Here is a 21,657-nt window from a genome sequence, read left to right as displayed (position 1 = left end):
CCCAGAGAGAGCAAGACCAAGATCAGGAGAGGGTGAGTAGAGATCAAGAGAAAAAGAAAAAGAGAACCGAAAATAGAGAAATCCAGGGAGGGTGGCTGGGGGCAGAACCCAGAAGCCCCCTCCTCACCTTCCCTGGATCCACCTTTCCCCCCTCTCTTCACACATGACGCCCCACTCTGGGTCCTTCCAAGTGATACCAGTATGTAGTTCTTTTGTTGATTTTAGTAAATGAAGTGCTGTTTCCCTTTCTTTTCTTTCCTTTACTTTCTTTTCATTTTTTTAAGTTTTGTATCTTAAAGGCAAGAGGGAGCCTGCCCAATTCTGACCACCCCCTTTTAAAAAACAAAACAAAAACAATCATAACGCTTTCCTCTCTTGCTATAGATTCCAGAGATTGGGTGGAACTTTGAGGATGAAGGTAGAAAACGAGCGGCCTTTGGTGAGGGGTATCCCCACATCACCCCAGGTGCCTTTGGCTCTTTTCTCCCCACCGGAAGATTGATCCCTGGAGATGTTTTTGAAATACAGATCGCTTGCGGACAAAGAGGGGGTGGGCAGAGGTCTCTGGGTCGGCTTCTGCCTACCCCGCCAGGCACAGAGATTCATATGTCCCTAGGGCAAGATGTACTTCGCCAGCCTCCCATGGCAAGACCTTTCTGCGGGCAAATAAAGTCTCCAGGACCCACACCCCTCCACAATCTAGTGACTGCTCTAGGCCTAAGGCACTGAGGTGCCGGGACTCGGCCAGGTGCTAGAAGGGGGCGGTGCTGGAGCCAGTGGGGGGAGAAGACGTGGCTAGAGCGGGGAGAGAGGGAGGCGTGGTGTGCGGTGGGAGGACTTGGGCTCACCCAGACTTGGAATTGACAGGTGGGCGTGGCTTAATGACGTCAAGCCTGGGATTGGAGGGCTGAGGCGTGACCACCTAATGTTGGGCGTGGCTAAGGAAAGCAGGCTTCCGGGACAGGGACGGGAGCTGTCGCTGTTTAGCCCTGGGATTGGAGGGCTGGGGAGAGGGCGTGGTTGCGGAACCCGGGCTTGCGCGAGTGTCTGAGCTTGGATGCCGGGGTTGACCTTGTTAACTAGTAGGCCTGGGAACAGCAGATCCGGAAGGTATCGACGTAGCTCCTCCAAGCGCTCAGGAGTACACGGGTTGGCAAACAGAGCACCCAGAGGAGGCACAGTGAAGTTGATGGCATGTCACCCAGCACACACTGCGGAATGTCACAATGGATCGACTAGGCTGCCCCTGACGACCCCCTAACCACCAGTTGGGTGACGCCTGAGATGCTCCGTCTCCTTGAATCCTTCCTCACAAGCCTTATGAAGTAGAAACCGTGATCATCTCCATTTTACAGACAAGGGAAAGGAGACACAGAGACGCTAAGTAATTTGCCCGAAATCGTCCAGCTAGTGAGCAGGGGTTGAAGCCAGGCAACCTCCTTCCAGAGCCTATGCTCTCATTTACTAAAACGCAAATAGTCCCACGAACCCCATGAGCAGACACAAGGTTAACAAGTAACAAACGCACACAACGCACACCCTGACTCGATCCTCTGCTCCTGCCCACCTTGCCAGCTGTGGGGCTCCACAACCTGGCCTCCCTGCCTCCCAAGCCTGGAGTCCTCACCTGACACAACAATGACAGTCCTTGCTTTGTTCAGCTTTCTTGGCACAGCTGGGGTCAAATAACCAAAGTTTCTAGCCACTGGGCCTGAGACCCTTGGAAAGACCTAGCACGGATTTCAGAGTGTCTTTGACCCCTAAGATTGAGTTGACTTGGAGGTAGTCCTGACCTAATAGCTAAGAAGAGAGACTCCAGGTTTGTCACCCTTCCCTTGTCATTGACTACCTCTGGGATCATGGAGAAGGCAGCCCTCTTTGGTTCTCTTTTTCCCATCCGCACAATGGGAGATCATCAGGGCCTTCGGTTTTGGATTGTTGCAAAGACTGCATTATCCGTTTATAAAGCACTTAGGACACAGCCTGGCACAGACTAAGGGCTCCGTAGGTGCTAGTTAGTAGATGTGAGTCTCCATTTCTTTGCCCAAGGGGCGTGACGAACAGATAGTCTGAACCTACACATCTAGTGAACCCCGAATATTGCACACAAAATTACATGTGTTTACATACAGCTTTTATTAGATTCCCCAGTGGATCCCCCAAACCGCAAGAGGAGTCCACAGAAAGGCACAAAGAGATGTCTTTCTCTATAGCAAGGGACCTCCCCCACCAACCACATCACCTTGCGCTGACACCAGGCTTCCCATGGAAAATCCACACTGCTTGCTCATCATGGTCTGCAGGGTCCCGCTCCACTGGCCAACCCACTACCCTGACCTTGAGGGGACTGGGAGTCACCCTTGCTGGCTCTCTTTGCCACCCCACCCCCCATCCCCATCTCTGGCCCTCTCTCTGCTCATCAAAGGCACCAAATTCCGTCTGGCCTCAGGGACTTTGTACATTTACTTTCTTTTTTTCCAACTCAACTTCTACCTAAAATAGCCACACAACTCACCTCACCCCTCCCCAGAGTCTCTAACAAATATCCTATTTTAGAGTGTTCATAGCACTTAACACTCTTCATTCATTGATTTCAACACGCCTTTATAAAGTGTATGTGCCAGGTGCTTTTATAGGCCACAGACACAGCGTAAACAAGACAAAGTCGCTGCCTTCACGGGGGAGGGGAGGGAGGGGAGCTCACACTCCAAACTTCTTAACTGTTTATTTGCTGGTCGATTGCCTTCCTCCCTCACCCCACCCCTAAATAAAATGTTTACTCCCTGAGAACAAGAAGCAGTCCCGTCTCCTGCTCTCTAACACTTTTTAAAATGTTAAAAAGTATCTTCAGCAGGATATTTACATAGTCTCAAAGTGTCATTCCAGACATTACTCGGTAATTACAAAGGAGGGAAGGTACTCTTTCAGTGGTGAGATCTGAACACCATCTTAACCAAAGGATACAACTCCACGCCTGGGTGGCTCACTCAGGTTATGGTCTCGCCATTCGTGATCTCACGGTTCCTGGGTTCAAGCCCCTCATCCGACTCTGCACTGTGCAGAGCCTGCTTGGGATTCCCTCTCTGCCCTTCCCCCACTTATATTTTAACTCTCTCTATCAAAAATAGTAAATAAATAAACTTGAAAAATATATATATGTATATTTGAATTTCAAATTTGAACATGTGAATGTCGAACTCTTGAAATTTGGACGTTTGATAGTATTAAGAAATCATGATTAATATTTAGATATAATCCTGTGTTGCTATACCTTTAAAAGAATCTTATGTAGAGCTACATACTCTAGTGTATGTGGTTGAAAAGATCTTATGGCTGGGATGTGTTTCGAATAATCTAGAAGATGCAGGAACAGAGGTGGAAGATGAATAGCCACGTGTCAATAACAGGGGGACAGACAGGTGAGGTTTCACTAACCCTTCTTCTCTACTTTTGTGTATGTATTAATCTGCTCCCGCTGATATAACAAAATGCCCTAGACTGGGTAGATTAAATTATATAAATATATTTTCTCCTAGTTCTGGAAGTCCAAGAACAGGGTTCCATCCGGTGTGGTTTCTGGTGACAGCTCTCTTTCTGGCTTGCCCACAGCCACCTTCTCTCCTTCTCACGGTGTCATTACAGATGGTGGGGAGGGAGCAAGAGACAGAGAGAGAGCGCGCTCCGGTGTTTCTTCCTCTCTAAGGACACCACTTTCAAGAGATTAGGGCCCCACTTTTATGTTCTCATTGACCTCTAATCACCTCCCCCAGAGACCTCAGCTTCAAATACCATCTCCTGAAGGTTAGGGCTTCACCCTATGAATGGGGCGGGAAGGGAACCACAGTTCAGTCCCTAACTTTTTGCATGATAAAAAGTTCTTCAGGAGAGTTCTCAAATGCCAGCGTGCATCAGAACCACCCACAGTGCTGGTTTAAAATGCAGCTACTGAGGCACCTGGGTGGCTCAGTCGGTTGAGCATCCGGCTTTGGCTCAGGTCATGATCTCAGGGTTTCTGGGTTCAAGCCCCGCCTCGGGCTCTGTGCTGACAGCTCAGAGCCTGGAGCCTGCTTCAGATTCTGTATCTCTCTCTCTCTCTCTGATCCTTCCCCACTCTCACTGTCTCTCTCTGTCTCTCAAAAATAAATTTAAAAAAATTAAAGATTGTTTTAAAAATAAAATGCAGCTACTGGGGAGGAGAAGCGGGGGTGGTGCCTGGTTAGCTCAGTAGAGCATGTATGTGACTCCTGATTTCAGGATCGTGAGTTCGATCCCCATGTTGGGTGTGGAGCCTACTTAAAAAAATAAAATAAAACCTGAAGTGCAGCTACTTAGAGACACGTCCTCTGAAACGTCTGATTATCTGCCGAGGGACCCAGAAGCCGCGTGTTTACCAAGTTCCTGGAGCTCTCCTGATGACCCCTGGCCACCGTCACCCTACTCCACCCCTAGCCTTGGAAAAATAGTGCCGAGGACAGAAGCCCAGGGATTAGGATGCAGCACAGTCCCTCTGAGTGCAGACGGTCAGGGGACTCTGGGAGCAAGTCCCAGCTATGCTTCATGTCACCCTCCACTATTAATTCAAACACGTTCCAGTCATCCTGTCATTTCATCCATATATTCCAGGAGGTAGCTTTAAAAATAAGGGCTTTTTAGGGGCAGCTGGCTGGCTCACGCAGATGAGCATGCAACTCTTTTTTTAAATCTTTTTTATTTATGTTTGAGAGACAGAGAGAGACAGCACGAGCAGGGGAGGGTCAGAGAGAGAGGGAGACACAGAATCCAAAGCAGGCTCCAGGCTCTGAGCTGTCAGCACAGAGCCCAACGCAGGGCTCGAACCCACGAACCTCGAAATCATGACCTGAGCCGAAGTCAGATGCTTAACCAACTGAGCCACCAGGCGCCCCAAGCATGCAACTCTTGATCTTGAGGTCATGAGTTAGAGCCCCATGTTGGGTGTGGAGATTACTTTAAAAAAATTTTAATGTTTATTTTTGACAGAGAGAGAGAGAGAGAGAGGGGGCAAGTGGGGGAGGAGCATAGAGAGAAAGGGAGACACAGAATCAGAAGCAAACTCCAGGCTTTGAGCTGTCAGCACAGAGCCCGACGTGGGGCTCAAACCCACAAACTGCAAGATCATGACCTGAGCCGAAGTCAGAAGCTCAACGAAGTCACCCAGGCGCCCCAGGAGTTTTTACTCTTATGGTGAAGAATCCATGGTGGGATATTAGGCCAACAACACGGATGGCAATTATTCAATCTCATGAAAACAAAAAGTTATCAGAGAAAAGAAATGTGATCATAGGGCACTCTAAGGCTCAGCTGGGGACAGGATTTTACTTAGTCATAATAATTTAGGCATGAATATTGATCTAATAATAAATTGGGAAGCGATTCTACAGTGAGGAAGGAGAGTAGCGATTTAAACACGGTATCCGGAATCCCGGAAGTAAAATACCAAGAGAAACAGTTACAAGATTTCAAAGTGGAGAGACGCCTGGGTGGCTCAGTCAGTTAAGCTGTTAAGCTCAGACTTCAGCTCAGGTCATGATCTCACCGTTTGTGGGTTCCAGACCCCATCTGGGCTCTGTGCTGACAGCTGGGAGCCTGAAGCCTGCTTCGGACCCTGTGTCTCCCTCTCTCTCTGCGCCTCCCTTGCTCATTGTCTCTCTGTCTCTATCTCTCTCTAAAAAAAATAATAAAATATCACAGTGGTTTGATAAGAATAAAAGTTAAATTAAAAAAAAAAAAGAATTGACATAAAATGCACCAGGGGTCCTTACCATGGAGGGTCCACAGAGCATCTTGGAAGGGTGGCGGTCCTTGAACCATAGGGTTTTGTATGTTTTGTGTTTGTGTATATTTTGCTCAAAGAAGTGGGTGCTGGGGTGGCGCCTGGGTGGCTCAGTCAGTTGAACGACAGACTTTTGGTTTCCACTCAGATCCTGATCTCATGGGAGTGAGATTAAATCCTGAGTCAGGCTCCACACTCAGCTTGGGCCTGGAGCCTGCTTGGTATTCTCTGTCTCCCTCCCTCCCTCCCTCCCTCTCTCTCTCTCTCTCTCTCTCTGTCCCTTTCCCCACCCCATGTTCTCATGGCTTGCTCTCTCTCTCTCAAAAATAAATAAATAAACTTTAAAAAAAAAGAAGCGGGGTGCTGAATTCTGGAAGGGGAAGGGTTCTCTGAGATGAGGCAGTGGGGTGGAGGGAGGCAGGACCACTAGATTTATGAAGAGCCCAGCACACATTCAGGGAGTGCTCATCGCCCCCCCTCCAAAGGACACTCAGGACCCCCCAGGGAAGGCCAGACTATTGTCCTCAAAGGAAATAGCACGTTCCATTGCAGTCATTGGAGTCGTCTGAGCTGAATGAAGAGGCTGTTTACAAAGGTATAGCCAAACCCCCAAGGATGATGCAGTACCCTGGGGCACCCCAGGCTGGGAACTGAGGAGAGTGGATGCGACCAGGACCCTGACACAGGGAAGGCTCTTTGAGGGGCTTGGACAGGAGCTGATGCCTTGGCCTGTGTCTCAGGCAGGCATTGGCTCAACCCAGGCGGATGGAAATCAGCATCCCTATGACGCAACCTGATCAGAGGTGGCAAAAGAAGGGTAGAAGTGGGTGGATCTGACAGGGGCAAGTGGAAGCGGACCCCAGAGGGGAGCGGAGGGACACACCAGCGGGTCAGATTCCGTGTGTCATTGGGAGGGAGGCTGGTGCTGGCCAGGCTCGTGGCTCCGGAGGGCCTCTCTCCTGCCTAGCCCGCAGATCCCCAAGTCTCTTCCCCGTTACTCTCCAAGTGTTTCTCCTCACCACCGAGTCCTCGTCCTTCTGAAATGCTTTCCCTGGTGAGGAGGATGCTCCTAGAAATAGCAAAGGAGCCACGCATGAGTCATCAACCCAAGACGCTCACCTTGGGGAGCCTGGACACGGGAACAAAACCAGTAATGATCTTTAGGAGAGACTGTGACCTGGAGAAGCTGTGGTCTGCCCATCATCTTAAAGACAATATGTTGGAAAGTTTCATTTTCTGCTGCCTCGGGTAACAGGAGGCTGAGTGATTTGCATCAACCCTTCCACTTAACACAAGGGAAATGCTGGCTGTGCCTTTTGTTTAATCTCAGAAGCCCGAGGAAAAAAACACTTTAACGGTTTGTTATAACGCCAATCAGGCAATTACATTCCGGGCACTTTCCCAGAGAAATGAAAAGATACGTTTTCTTCCGTACAACTGGTACGTGGTCATGGCAGCGTCCTACAAATAGTCCAAAATCAAAATCAGTTCCGATGTCTTTGAGCAGGTGCATGCCTTTAAGTGCCCTGAGGCACACCCGGGCCCTGGACCACAACTGAGCAACAAAATGGAATGAAATACTGGCACATACAACAACTTGGACGGATTTCCAGAGAAGGATGCTGTGTGAAAAAAAGCCAACCCCAAAGGTTACGTACGGTATTATTCTATTTCTGTAACATTCTTGAAATGACAAGAAATCATAGAAACAGAGAATAGAATGTGTTGCCAGGGGTTAAGGAGAGGGTAGGAGCCAGGAGGGAGGTGAGTGTGTTTGAAAAAGAGCAACCAAGTGATCCTTGGGGATGACGGGAATGTTCTGTATCTTGATTATGGTTGGAGATCGGCTAACCTACACATTATAAAATGGCACAGAACTAAACACTCACACATACATACACACAGATGAATTCAACTAAATGAAAAATCTGGAGATCAGCAAATAGCTTCTTTTTTTCTTAATGCTTTTAAATTTATTTTTGAGAGACAGAGAGAGACAGCTTAAGCAGGGGAGGGTTAAAGAGAGAGGGAGACACAGAATCTGAAGCAGGGTCCAGGCTCTGAGCTAGCTGTCAGCACAGAGCCGGATGCGGGTCTCAAACCCACGACCGTGAGATCATGACCTGAGCCGAAGCCGGACGCTTAACTGACTGAGCCCCCCAGGCGCCCCTCAGCAGACAGTTTCAATATCTACATCAAGGTTGCGGTATTATATTATTGTCTTGCAAAATATTATCAGGCAAACTGAGTTAAGAGCATGCAGGATCTCTATTACTCCCTACGACTGAAGGTGACGTCGCCGTTTATCTCCACATGAAAAGTTTAATTTTCAAAACAGCACTAATAAGGTGAAGACACAGACAGGATGGAACCTTACAGTTTACAGCTGAAACAGAGACGCAGGAAGAATTTACAGAAGGTGTTGTTTCCTAAGAGTGTTTTCCGGGAATGCACAGTTGGGGTTCATATTGCAGCCCCAGGTAATGGCCCATTGCCTGGCCAAGACAGGAAGTAGGACAGAAGACACTCCCCACATGACATGGGCACCCCAAAGAGCTTTTCCAAGTTAGAGCAAGCCAGAGTTAAACCTGCCCCTGCCCCAGCTCCAGGAGCAATGGCCTTCAGATGGCAGAAGAGGAGAATAAAATTTTCAAAAGTCCCTTACAGGGGCCCCTGGGGGGCTCTGTCAGTTAAGTGTCAGACTCTTGATTTCAGCTCAGGTCAGGATCTCAGGGTTCCCGAGACCAAGCCCCACATCAGGCTCTGTGCTGACAGCACAGAGCCTACTTGGGGTTCTCTGTCTCCCTCTCTCTCTGCCCCTCCACCCTCTCACAATAAATAAACATTAAAAAATTTAAGTTTATTTATTTATTTTGAGAAAGCAAGAGCACAAGCAGGGGAAGGGCAGAGAGAGAAAGAGAGAATTCCAAGTAGGCTCCGTACTGTTAGTGCAGAGTCCCATATGGGGCTCGAACCCATGAACCAAGAGATCATGGCTGGAGCTGAAGTCTGATGCTCAACTGACTGAGCCGCCCAGGCACCCCTCAAAAGAAATATATATTTTTTAATCCCTTAGAAGTTGTGACCTTGGAATGACTCAGGGACAGGGATGCCTGGCTTGCTCAGTTGAAAGGGTGTGTGACTCTTGCTCTCAGCGTCATGAGTTTGACTCTTACATGTGGAATGGAGATTACTTAACTAAATAAACCTTTAAAAAAATGACTCAGGAGCAGACTGACACCCCTGGGACAGAGAACTGGGTGAGTCAAGGAACATCAAGGCAGAACGGGTCTAAGGTGGCTCTGATTGGAAGTGTTAACCCCAGAGCCCGGCCAAAGCAAACACAGCCTCTGGCAGGGGCACATCCAGGTCGGGGGTAGAGGAAATCCCACAATCCAACGTAAACATCAGTGATCATCGCTCAGAAATAATCAGGTCATGGGGCACCCGGGTGGCTCAGTCAGTTAAGTGTCTGGCTTCGGCTCAGGTCATGATCCCATGGTTCGTGGGTTCGAGCCCCATGTCAGGCTCTGTGCTGACAGCTCAGAGCCTGGAGCCTGCTTCCAATTCTGTATCTTCCTCTCTCTCTGACCTTCCCCCATTCACACTGTCTTTCTCTCTCAAAAATAAATAAAACATTTATTCGTAGACGACCTGCTTCTGGGTCGGGGTTTCGTAGGTAGCAGAGCAGCTCCCTCGCTGCGATCTATTGAAAGTCAGCCCTCGACACAAGGGTTTGTAAAAAAAAATAAATAAATAAACCAAAAAAAAATTAAAAAATAAATAAATAAAACATTTAGAAATAAGAAAGAAAAGGCAAAGCAAATAACTCCCGGGTATACTCACCCAACTTCTCCCACTTTTTACATGTTAGATAACCATGCTACGGTTCTTAAAACTCAGAAATTAACGTTGGTACCACACTACTGATGAAACAGTCAACTTTATTCAGATGTCATCAGTGTTGACACTAACGTCCCTTTTCTCATGCACAGTCCAAACCATATACCACATCACCCTGCGTCTTCATCTCTCCATCGACTCCTCAGTCTGCGACGGTTTCTAAGCCTTCGCTTATTTTTCATGACCTTGACACTTTTGAAGAGTTCCAGTCAGGTGTTTTGTAGAATGGTCCTCCAATTTGGGCTTGTCTGGTGTTTCCTCATAGTGACTCTGCAGTTCGAGATTTGGGGGAGGGACTATCACAAAAGGATGATGCCACACTTATCTATCATATTAGGTACACGATATCCATGTGACATCACAGGACATCTTAACCTTGATCATCTGGGTAAGGTGATGTCTACCAAGTCACAGCCCGTTTCCATACCCCATGCTTTGAACTGGATCTTTCTCTTTTTTTTAATTTTTTTTAACATTTTTTTTTTTTTGAGAGACAGAGAGAGACAGATCATGAGCAGGGGAGGGGCAGAGAGAGAGGGAGACACAGAATCTGAAGCAGGCTCCAGACTCTGAGCTGTCAGCACAGAGCCCGATGCGGGGCTCGAACCCACGAACTGTGAGATCGTGACCTGAGCCGAAGTCGGATGCTCAACCGACTGAGCCACCCAGGCGCCCCTGAACTGGATCTTTTTAAAAAATATACTGAAATAGTATCTGTGACTCTAACAAAAATATTGGATTTTTGGTACTTTATGAAGCTCTACTAAAATGCTAGAATGCTGAAAAGCTGTGTTGTAATCACTACCAAGGTTCCCTTTCCTGTATTTTACTTGGTCTACTTAATTTTTGCTCTGCCTAGAAGTTCTGGGTGATTGCAGTGAGAGAGAGATTCAAGAGGAGGCTGGAGAAAACTGAGTAACTGTTTCTCGGAGTAAGAGCATCAGTGATGTGCAGGAAAAAGAACCCTCTAGTGGGGCAGGTCCCCATCCCAGCCCTCCTCAATTCTGCTCTAGGTTTGTTCTCATTCATTTAATCCTCCCCAAATTTCCCTCAGTGCCCCACACCAGGAGGGGCACAAATGCTATCCATACACTCCTGGCCTTGCACTCATGTGGCTTCCAGTCCCCCAGGGGCGACAGATCCGTCCCCAGACAGTGATAACCTAGAGTAGGCAGGACTGGGAAGGAGTGAGCGTAAAGGACTATGGTGCCCAGAGGGGACACCTGAACCAGCGTGGTGGTCTGGGAGGCCTTCCTGGAAGAGGGAACATCTAAGCTGAGATTTGTAGGAGGCGTAGAAGTCAGTGGGTAGAAGTTTTTCAAGCAGTCTATGCAATGGCCAGAATGGAGAAGAAGCCTTGAGTGTTTTCTAAAGCTCGGGTATGACCACCACCTTCTCCGCCTTACCAACCTTCCTTGGCTCTCCTTTTTTTTTTTTTATTTTTTTTATGGTTTTTTATTTATTTTTGAGAAGAGAGAGATAGTGCAAGCAGGGGAGGGTCAGAGAGAGAGGGAGACAGAATCCGAAGCAGGCTCCAGGCTCTGAGCTAGCTGCCAGCACAGAGCCCAACGCGGGACTTGAACCCACGACCCGTGAAATCATGACCTGAGCCGAAGCCGGACGCTTAATGGACCAAGCCACCCAGGCTCCCCTTGGCTCCCCTTTTTAACACATAGTTCAAATTCCTTAGCTTGGCATTCATACATTCATTCAGCAAACATTTCCCAACTCTGTGCTCTCTGCACTGAGAGCTGAGTGGGAATCACCAGGCCCTTCACTGGCCAGCCCGCCCTTGGAGCAGCAGAATCGTCTACATGTGTTGGGGGTGTTCTACGAAGGACTTTGGTGAGACTGTTCCAGAGCACTGATAATGGAGTCACACAGACTTGGACTGTCTCCCAACTTTGCTACCCTGGGAACACTGACTCTCTCTGTCTGAGCCTCAGTTTCTTCCCCTAGAAAATGGGCTAAAAAGTGTATTGTGGCACAGGATTTTACTCAGACACACACGTGGTCCCAGAGCTGAAGCTTCCTTGAATTTCTGAATTCCTTATATTTGTTGTCATTCCTCCATATTTCTTGAGACCAAAAAAAAAAAAAAAAAAAAAAGCGAAGATCAAAGTAGTGGCTAATATTTGTTCAGCAGCTGCCGGGTGTCAGACACTGTTCTAAGCACTGATTGACTCTGATGAGCACGCATTACCTCCTTAAGTCCCCAAGACATCCATAAGAGGTGGGCGCCTCTCTTTTTTCCCTGTTTGAGACACAGCCGGGTTGAAGACCTTGTGACAACAGTGACAGTAAGTATGAGAGCTGAGATTCACGCCTGTGACTCCAGAGGAGGGAGCGCATTGGTGCAACAAAGGTGTGGGCTGTGGGGATTGTGAGGACCCATTACATTCATTCACACGTCTATACTGTCCATGATGGGCCAGACTGGGCATAAAGTACAGAATATTAGCCAGACACTGCCCTGAGAGGCTCCTGGCCTAGTATATTGGCTGATGTATAAACAGGATAATTGCAGACTAAAGAAGTAGATGACAGAGGACCTGGGGGGTGAGAGGGTGAGCTCCGTCAAGAGCATTGCCACAGAAGACTGATTTGGGCTTGGGCCAAGATTTGCATTGAGCTAAGGGGCCACCCTTCCAAAAAACGGAGAGAAGAGAGGTTTAGGGAAGAGGAAGCAGCAAGTGCAAAGGCCCTGTGGTACATCTGAGGCTTGGATGGCTAGAGAGGAGTGAGTGACTGGCGGGAGAAAGTCTGGAGATGAGGACAGAGAGATCACAGTGGAGGCGGTGGGTGCCAGGGGGAGTGTGGATACAGCCTTTAGGGACCTGCAAGCCATGGCTAAGTTTTGGGACTTTATTGTGAGGTGCACAGAGAATGAGAAGTTTTAAGCAGGAGCAACACAATTTGATTTGCATTTTTTTAAAGTAGGCTCCACGCCTAGCACAGAGCCCATTGCAGGGCTCAAACTCACAACCCTGAGATCAAGACCCGAGCTGAGAATAAGAGTCAAACCCTTAACCTAACTGCGCCACCCAGATGTCCCTGACTTACATTTTAGAAAGCTCATTCTGTAGGTACCTAATATTCAGCATGCACCCACTTCCCTCCACTTCTCTGCCCACAACTGGCCAAGCCACCATCACCTCTCCCACGGACTGAACTGGGCTCCTGGCTTCTACCCTCAACCCCCACAGTGTTTTCCCCCCACCCAGCAGCCACAGGGACTCATTAGATCTTGAGTCTAATCATGTCCCTCCTCTGCTCAGAACTCCACCCTCCCTGGCTCTTAACATCACTCAAAGCACAAGCCAAATTTCTTACAGTGGCCACAAGGTCCTGCATGATGTCTCACGTCCTCCCACTCTCCCTTTCAGTCTACCCAAACCATAATGTCCCTTGAATACCTCAGTCATGCTCCGACCTCAGGGCCTTTGCACTGGCTGCTCCAAGACATTCCCCACATATCTCTAAGACTCCCTCTCTCATCCCCTTTAAGTCTCTTCTCAAACGTTACCTCCTCTAAAAGATCGTCCCTGACAACTCTCTTATCTCTATCCCCCCGCTTTTACTTTTCTCTCTATAGCACATAGACTTACCCAATATACTATTTATCATTTATCTATCTTATTTGTTATCTGTAGAAAATCCCAGCTCCATGAAGGCAGGGGATTTCTGGATGTTTTGCTCATCGCTGTATCTTTAGCAACTAGAACTGTGCCAGACATACATTAAGTAATCAGTCAATATTTGTTGAATTAATGACCAAATATTTTCCCATCTCTCAGAGGCCCCATTGTTGACATGCCTCAGCATAGCACTCCTGAGTAAATAGTAGGGGGTCTGCAAGGATCTACAGAGGCAACAGAAATCCAGAGAGGTGACATTTTCTCAAAACCACACAGCCAGAACGTGGCATTGCTCAGATTTTACCCAGGCATTCTGGCTGCAGTGACCACACCCCCAATCACCAGGCTACACAGATCATATTCTTCATTATTTATATATATATTTTTTTTTAAACTTTTTTTAGCATTTAATTTTGAGAAACAGAGCGTGAGTGGGGGAGGGGCAGAGAAAGGGGAAGACAGAATGGAGGCAGGATCCAGGCTCTGAGCTCTCAGCACAGAGCCGGACCTGGGGCTCAAACTCAGAACCGCGAGATAATGACCTGAGCAGAAGTCGGATGCTTAATCGACTGAGCCTCCCCGGTGCCCTCGTATCATATTATTCTTATTTTCTGTCTCCTGTCTTCATCTTTCTCTCCTAGAGTCTCTCTTTAACCTCCCCATGTTGGTCTCTGCACAAGTACGCCCCTGGGTCCCTCTGGGAATCCCTACTGCCTCTCTATGTGTGTCTCCCTCACTTTCTCTGAGTCCCCCTCCTCCTGACTGACGCTTGCCTGCCCGTCCTTCTCTGAACTTCCCAGGAGTTGTTTTCTCACCAGGCTGAGAAGGAAACTAACGAGTAAACAGGACGGCCTTGGAGGCTGGTCCACTGAAAGTGGCGTGGCCATGCGGGGAGTGCAGGCTGAGATGGAGTAAACACCATGGCTGATGAATTTCTCATCAGTATCATCTCTGACTTTCCCTCAATACACAGCCCCCGACCACTCTATGGAAGAAGGCTTGTCTGAAAAGGCATGTCCTTCAATTACGACCCAGTAAAAACGCCACTGGGAGGAAGAGGAAGGGTAGCCACGGGGCTAATAACAGAGTCCTAGAAAAAACGACCCCGGAGGATGGGTCGGGGAGGGTGGGAATAATAAAGAAGAAAAAAAAAATTGCAAGCAAGACAATCTGAGTCTCCAAACAGGAGGTGTTATTATTAAGGGGAGTTCATGGAACCTCTAAACCCCCACATCTCCATAGTCAACCTCACACGTGCTGTGGATACCACAGTGGTAGGGACTGGCACTGTGTCCCCATGTCCCCGTCTAGCCACGCACGGGGGGGGGGGGGCCTACTTGCTAAAGCGAAAGCTCCCAGCTGTGACTTTGTGGAAAGCACTTAGCAGAGACACCCACCCTCCTCCTAGTCCCTCCCTCCAGGACCCTTGTTCTTCCACCTGGCAGATTCTGGTCTCTTCCGCCTCAAGAAGGTCCATCAATGGCCGGAGGTTCCTGTGAAAACCTATGTGGCCAGCTAACCCCATCCTTCCCAGGTTTCCACTGCGTTCTGTTCCTACACCTGGAAGTCCTTTTCCCGCTCCTCTGCTAACCACTTTTGCAGACTTTCACGGGAGTGGGTGGATGTCCTGAGTTCAGCTCCAGCCTATCCCTTACTGTCCATATAACCTTGGACAAGCCCTTCGGGCCCTCTGAGCCTCCCGTTGCATATCTGTAAAATGGGGCTACTTTATAGGGTCTGGGGAGGATTCAAGAACACAGGTAGAACATCATGCTCACCCAAAGGAGATGCTTGGTAAATAAGTGCCCTTAATATTCCCTTCTCTGTGTCTTAATTTTTCTAGCTATTTTTCTTTTCGAGAGCGAGAAACAGTGTGAGTGCGCATGCGCACATCGGGTAGCGGGAGAGAGACCATCTGAAGCAAGAAGCCCTCGGCGGAGCCAGACGCGGCGGCGGGCCAGGTCGCAGAGCCATCCACGGTGTCTGATGGGGGGCTCGATCTCACGAATCAGGAGTCAGATGCCAACCCGACTTAGCCACCCAGGCACCCCTCTAGCTAACATTTAATAAACGTATCCGGGGCCACCAGGGTGGCTCAGTCGGTTAAGCGTCCGACTTCGGCTCAGATCATGATCCCACCTTTGGGGTTCGAGCCCCACGTTGGGCTCTGTGCTGACAGCTCAGAGCCTGGAGCCTGCTTCCGATTCTGTGTCTCCCTCTCTCTCTGCCCCTCCCTCACTCACACTCTGTCTCTCTCTCTCTCTCTCTCTTTCTCAATAATAACCTTTCAAAAAATGTTTTTAAATAAATAAACACATCCAATGAACCAGGCTCTGTGCTATTTACAATCACAACTGCATTGTGTGTTGGAAGGCAGTTGCTGACCTCATTCGCTCTTGACATCTGTCAAGAGGGGAAACAGGCTAGGAGAGGCTAAGTTCATAAGCTCACTCGGCAAGCAGGTGGTAGAGCCAGCTGGAACCCAGGGTTGATTATTGGGCATTTACCCACTAACCTGGGGTGTTTTGTGCCCCAGTCACCCACCGCCTGACCCAAGGATCCCAACATTCTAGAACAGAGAGATGACTCACTTTTCCTGGAAGTGAACCACTAGAAAGCTTCCCAGCTCTCTATATAACCAGGGGTGTACTTTTATTTGTAGGTTTCCAGAAAGTGCTTGGTGTGCACACGAATCCGGGAACTTGGCCGGGAACCATGGCTTTAAGAACTGAATCTTGAGGGGGCGCCTGGGTGGCTCAGTTAGTTAAGCATCTGACTTTGGTTCAGGTCATGATCTTGCGGTTTGTGAGTTTGAGCCCCACGTCGGGCTCTGTGCTGACAGCTCGGAGCCTGGAGCCTGCTTCAGATTCTGCGTCTCCCTCTCTTTCTGCCCCTCCCCCACTCATGTTCTGTCTGTCTCTCTCTCTCTCTCTCTCAAAAATAAATAAACGTTAAATAAAATTAAAAAGTAAAATAAAAATAAAATAAAATGTTTAAAAAAAAAGTGATGAGGTTTAAGTGACTTGAAATGCATAAGGGGCCTAGTGGGGAGCCTCAGCCCTACCGTCAGGGGCCCACAGTCCAGGGGGAGACTCAAACCCATCCCCAATCAATGATAACTCAGAATGGGCAAGGCTGGGATGTGGTCACCTTGACCCAGGGGCTCCGCCTGGGGTTCGGGAGGGCTTCCTGGAGGAGGAGACCTTAGATCTGAATGATGATCGCCATTGTAAGCCCTTAAGACACAGGAGTCACCCATGTGAAAACCGTATTATTGGTGTGCAGTCAGAGCAAGGACAGAGAATGTGGTCTGGAGAGTCAGGTCACCTCCATCCATTCCCTCGTCTTGTTAATAGCCCCTGCTCTGCTCCATGCCCAGCCCTGCATGGGGCAATGCTGGGGACACGTCACTGGCCAAGACAGTCCCCGGGCTCACAGTGAAGACAGACACCGAACAGGTCATTATCCAAATCATAACTTCAAGAGGGAATTACAGAAAAGCTGGGGATCAGATCTCAAGAAAACCTTTCCCGTGACATTTCCCGAATTCTCCATCTGTGGCCTTCCGTCCATGAACAGCAAAAAGACTTTCACTCAGTAAGCATTTATTAAGCTCTATCTAAAGGCCTAACCGTGTCTTCCGTCAGGGAGTTCTTAAGAGACTTTGCTCCCTGACTAAACCGAGACAATGTGGGCCAACAGGGACAGCCTCATTCAATCATCAGCAAACAGAGGAGCATCCTACGATACACTTCTCACATGTCCTTCCCTGCTTACACTCTTCAGTGGCTCCCTATTGCTCTGAAGGCTAAGACCAATCATCTGACCATGGCCTGTATCACCCGCTGTTACTCTGTGAGACGGAACACCCACCTTCTCTAACATTTTGAAATGCTTCTTCAATATTCCGAAATTGTACTCATAGGTAACATAACCCACCAACACAGAGGGTGTATTTTCAAAAATTAATACCATGCCCTAACTGAACTACAAAGGTGAAATAAAGACAACTCCTTAAAATAAGATAATAATCTATTTTCATGTGTGAATGCTTGGCAAGGCCAGTCTGAAACACATCCCCTTAGGGGCGCCTGGGTGGCCCAGTCAATTAAGCAATCGACTTCGGCTCAGGGCATGATCTCATGTTCGTGGGTTCGAGCCCTGAGTCAGGCTCTGTGCTGACAGCTCAGAGCCTGGAGCCTGCTTTGGATTCTGTGTCTCCCTCACTCCCTTTCTCTCTCTCTCTGCCCCCTCCTACTTGCACTTTCTCTCTATCAAAAATAAAACATTTTAAAAATGTCATTTTTCAAAAAATAAATAATAAGTAAAACACATCTCATCAGGCAGACGCTTGCATCTCTGTGGAGACATCCATGAACAAGACAGGAACAAACTGTGTTGTTTGGACAGTTGCCACCATCAGCATAGTCTGAGGCGGTGGGTCTTCTAGAAATAGTGAACAACTCTGGAAAGCGATATACACAGTAATTGCGTTTCCAAGAAAAGTCAGTGTATCTGAAGATATCGTAAACGCGCTAGTGTTTATGTGCAAAACACAGCTAGGTTCCAGACTTTGATCACCATAAATGGCTTTTTTCTACATATATGGGTGTCCAGTGACACGCTGGACATTTAAAGGGGGCCCAAGACAGATCTTGATCACATGGATTGTTGAGCTATCTGGCATTCCCTGCTCACTAATTCCAGTCACACTTCCTTTTTTTTTTTTTAATGTTTATTTTTGAGAAAGAGAAAGAGACAGAGTGCAAGCAGGGGAGGGGCAGAGAGAGAAGGAGACACAGAACAGGAAGCAGGCTCCAGGCTCTGAGCTGTCAGCACAGAGCCCGACGCAGGGGTCGAACCCATGAACCAGAAGATCATGACCTGAGCCAAAGCTGGAGGCTTCACCGACTGAGCCACCCAGGTGCCCCTCCAGTCACACTTCCAATCACTGTGACAAACCCAAAGGGCCCCCAACCACTCCTGAAACATCCCCTAATAACAATCCATAGTCTGATGGCTTCTACCCACCCCTGCACACCAGGCTGCCTTATCTTGGGATCCTCACTTGGTTCTGTTCACCTACCCCTCTTGCAGTCCCTAAATTTTAGGCGTCCCTATCTTGCGTTCCTCTTTCTGGAAGATTATTCTTTGTGGTCTCAGCTTCTAGGTCATGTCCCTCAGCCCCGCCTCCCTTGGATCACCCTCACTGTAGGTAACCCGGTATTTTTGGTCTATTGTTTTCTCATTTGCTGGCTGTTCCCCCAGTGGACTGACTGGTAACTCATGAAATGCGCACTAGGTAGCTGCAGTCACTGCTGAGTTCCCAGCCTCCAACACAAGGAGCCTCAGTGACTCTGCACTGAGTGGTCAAGGTGACAAATGGAGATGGTAAGTGGAGGAAGAATTCCTGGAGGTGGCCTGGGCAGGAAGCAAAGGCTTTTCTCAGCCCCCGAGTTCAGGTAGGATTTGTTATGATGCACACAGGGCCACGACGGGGCCTTCTGAGTGAGGATGCCTGATGCTTCTAAGATCAATTCCCAGTATTTCCAGAGTCAGGCGGGGTGTGAATTTCAGCTATGCCATTTCCCTCCTGCGTGACCTTGAGTACCTTCCTTAACCTCGCTGAGCCTCCAATCCTCTATAAAATGCAAGCGATCATGCCCACGTCCCTGAGTGGTTATGAGGCTCAAATCCTGTATATAGCTCTCATTTACAAAACACTGAAGGGGTGCCTGGGTGGCTCAGTCGGTTAAGCATGTGACTTCGGCTCAGGTCACTATCTCACACTTCTTGAGTTTGAGCCCCGCATCGGGCTCTGTGCTGACAGCTCAAAGCCTGGAGCCTCCTTCAGATTCTGTATCTCACTCTCTCTCTGCCCCTCCCCTGCTCACGCTCTCTCAAAAATAAATAAATGTTAAAAAAAAAAGTGTGTGAAAAAAAAAACCACTGACCACTGCAGTATGCACTCAAAAAACATCTATGGGATATATGGCTCCCACACGCGATGAAAAATTAGCTTGTAACCCAAAAGAGCTAGGAAGAGTCTTGCTTTGGAGTCCCAAAGACCTAGGTAAGAGCCCCAGGCCTGTCACTTGCATGCTGTGTGACCCTGGGCTGGTGAGTTTCCATCTCTGAGCTTCAGGTAACGAATCTATCACACAGGGCCCCTTCACTGTGCTTCTGACATAGACAGATCCTGCAGGTAACTGTGCAGCCCAGCGTGTGGCTTGTGGGAAGGGGCTGTTATTATTATCAGGAATGGTTCTGGAGTAAATGTAGGCCCCCAGTCAGGGAGCAAGGGCGGATGGGGATGCGAGGGGCATTTGTGGACACGGAGCTTTATTGAATGGCTTGGGAAACTGAGGCCAAGGGGGAAAGAAGGCCCTTTCTGGAAGTCACGGGGCACTCAAGGCAGAGCCAGAACCAGAGATGAGGAAAGATTACAGTCAGACAGCAGTCGTGGGGAGGGAGTGGGCCCTTTAAATCCGAAGCTCCACCTTTGCTTAGAAGGGTCTTTGGGGGAGTATAAAAGGGGGTGCAGTTCCTCTCTGCTCCAGAAAACCACCTGCTGCCCAGCCCCGCTGGTCCCGCGGCCCTGGCCTCTCTCTAGGCACGAGCCACCTCTGCTTGGGAGCCATGCAGCTGCCGCCCTTCGACATGTGGAAGGACTACTTCAACCTGAGCCAGGTGGTGTTGGCGCTGATCCAGAGTGGGGGGCAAAGGCCAGAGGCCCTAGGGACTGGGGAGCCGAGACCGGGGCCCCAGCTGGAGCAGGCTCAGGGTCCGGGAGGGCCCAGGGCGAGCGGAGGCCCGGCTGCCCTGTGCAATTTCTGCAAGCACAATGGAGAGTCGCGCCACGTCTACTCCTCGCACCAGCTGAAGACCCCAGACGGCGTGGTGATGTGCCCCATCCTGCGGCATTACGTGTGTCCCCTGTGCGGGGCCACCGGCGGCCAGGCGCACACGCTCAAGTACTGCCCGCTCAACGGCGGCCAGCAGTCTCTCTACCGCCGCAGCGGGCGGAATTCGGCTGGCCGCAAGGTCAAGCGCTGAAGACTGTGAGATGCCCACCCCCACCCCCTCCTGGTTCCCGAGTCCTTGGACCCTCCCCCTGACTCACCCAGTGCTTCAGAACTTCTGGCCCCCAGAACGACACCCCTGCTGGATCCTGAAGTGACAGAGGCTGTTAAGGGGCCAGGCCGGCCCTGCCCCTCCCCCGTGGCCTCTCAGACCCTGGGGTTCTGTTCTCGGGGTGTCGGCAGATTCTTGGCGCGGCAGGACCGCTACCCCTGGGACTGCGGCCTGGTGGCCCCTTGGAGGCCACAATTCGTGGATCTTGACTCCTCCTGGGGCTGCTGGTGACACTCGCCCAGCCCCCCTTGGCTTCTCAGCCCTCTGGTTCCATTTCTTGTGCAATTCTCGCCTCCTTGGACCTAGGGGGACCCCAGGTGCTCTCCCAGGCCAGCCCTCAGAATCTGGAGACCGTGAACAGGACTGGCTTGGACACTCCAGACCAAGAACTTTCCAGATGGGATTCTGACTCGAGACCAGCCTTGTGCACCTTCTTCGGCCACCTGTAAACCCACGGGTTCCTCAGGGACCGACCTGGACTGCTCCTTCCCTGGCCCAGCAGCCCCCCATCATCAGGAGCTGGGGAAGGGGGGGACACCCAGTTGGGGGGGGGCGTTTTGTCTTCCAAGGATTATCTGGGATGGAGAGCCTTGTGGTGCTTTCCCCCCCCCCACACCTTCTTGTTCATTCCTTTTCACAGCACTCCAGCCCCCCAACCACAAATCACCATCGGGGTGTTTCCTCCCAGCCGGAGGGCGGCGTCTCTCCACTCCCAACCACCCTTCAAATCCTACGAGTTTGCAAAAGGTCTTTTTTTTTTTCTCTCCTGTTTTTTTCATCCTCCAACACGCTAAGTCAACAAGCTTCCGGAGCAGAAAGGATTTTAGTGCCCGGATGGGAAAGGCACGTGCCTAGATTTTATGTTACGAGCGAGGAAAAGACGAGCCCAGGTCAGATTTTAAGTTGTGTGGTTTTGGGCTCACGACTGGGGCCTGTGGGGGGTGTGTGTTGAGCTCTGTGAATAAAGAGCGTATCTGGTTGTCTTTGAAATTGCTCTGTTTCTGATTTCTCCCTGGAGGCTGGGGGAGGCATCGCGTTTGCCCCCAGTGCGCACTTGGGAAACGGGAGGCAGAGCAGGAAGGAGTCCTGGGTCCATCTCACGACGTGCCTTCCCTCATGTCCTCTGGCACAGGTCACCTATGGACTGGCCCCCACGTCCAGCCTCCACCTTAACCCCGGATTCCCTTTCCT

At 49.6% G+C, this 21,657-nt stretch overlaps 1 protein-coding gene across 1 annotated transcript; it reads left to right on the top strand.

Moving 5' to 3' along the window:
* The first annotated feature begins 19,971 nt into the window (after positions 1-19,971).
* NANOS2 (nanos C2HC-type zinc finger 2) lies at positions 19,972-20,388 on the top strand. Its single transcript, XM_029924954.1, has one exon. The coding sequence runs from the start codon at positions 19,972-19,974 to the stop codon at positions 20,386-20,388; it is 417 nt and encodes a 138-aa protein (XP_029780814.1).
* The last annotated feature ends 1,269 nt before the right edge of the window (positions 20,389-21,657 follow it).

This window comes from Suricata suricatta, chromosome 16, assembly GCF_006229205.1.
Source record: "Suricata suricatta isolate VVHF042 chromosome 16, meerkat_22Aug2017_6uvM2_HiC, whole genome shotgun sequence".
Classification (NCBI taxonomy): Eukaryota; Metazoa; Chordata; class Mammalia; order Carnivora; family Herpestidae; genus Suricata; species Suricata suricatta.
This window is presented reverse-complemented; position numbering and strand designations above follow the sequence as displayed.

What these genes read in the sequence shown, in the direction of transcription:
- NANOS2 (XM_029924954.1), top strand. Translation starts at nt 19,972, where the DNA reads ATGCAGCTGCCGCCCTTCGACATGTGGAAGGACTACTTCAACCTGAGC.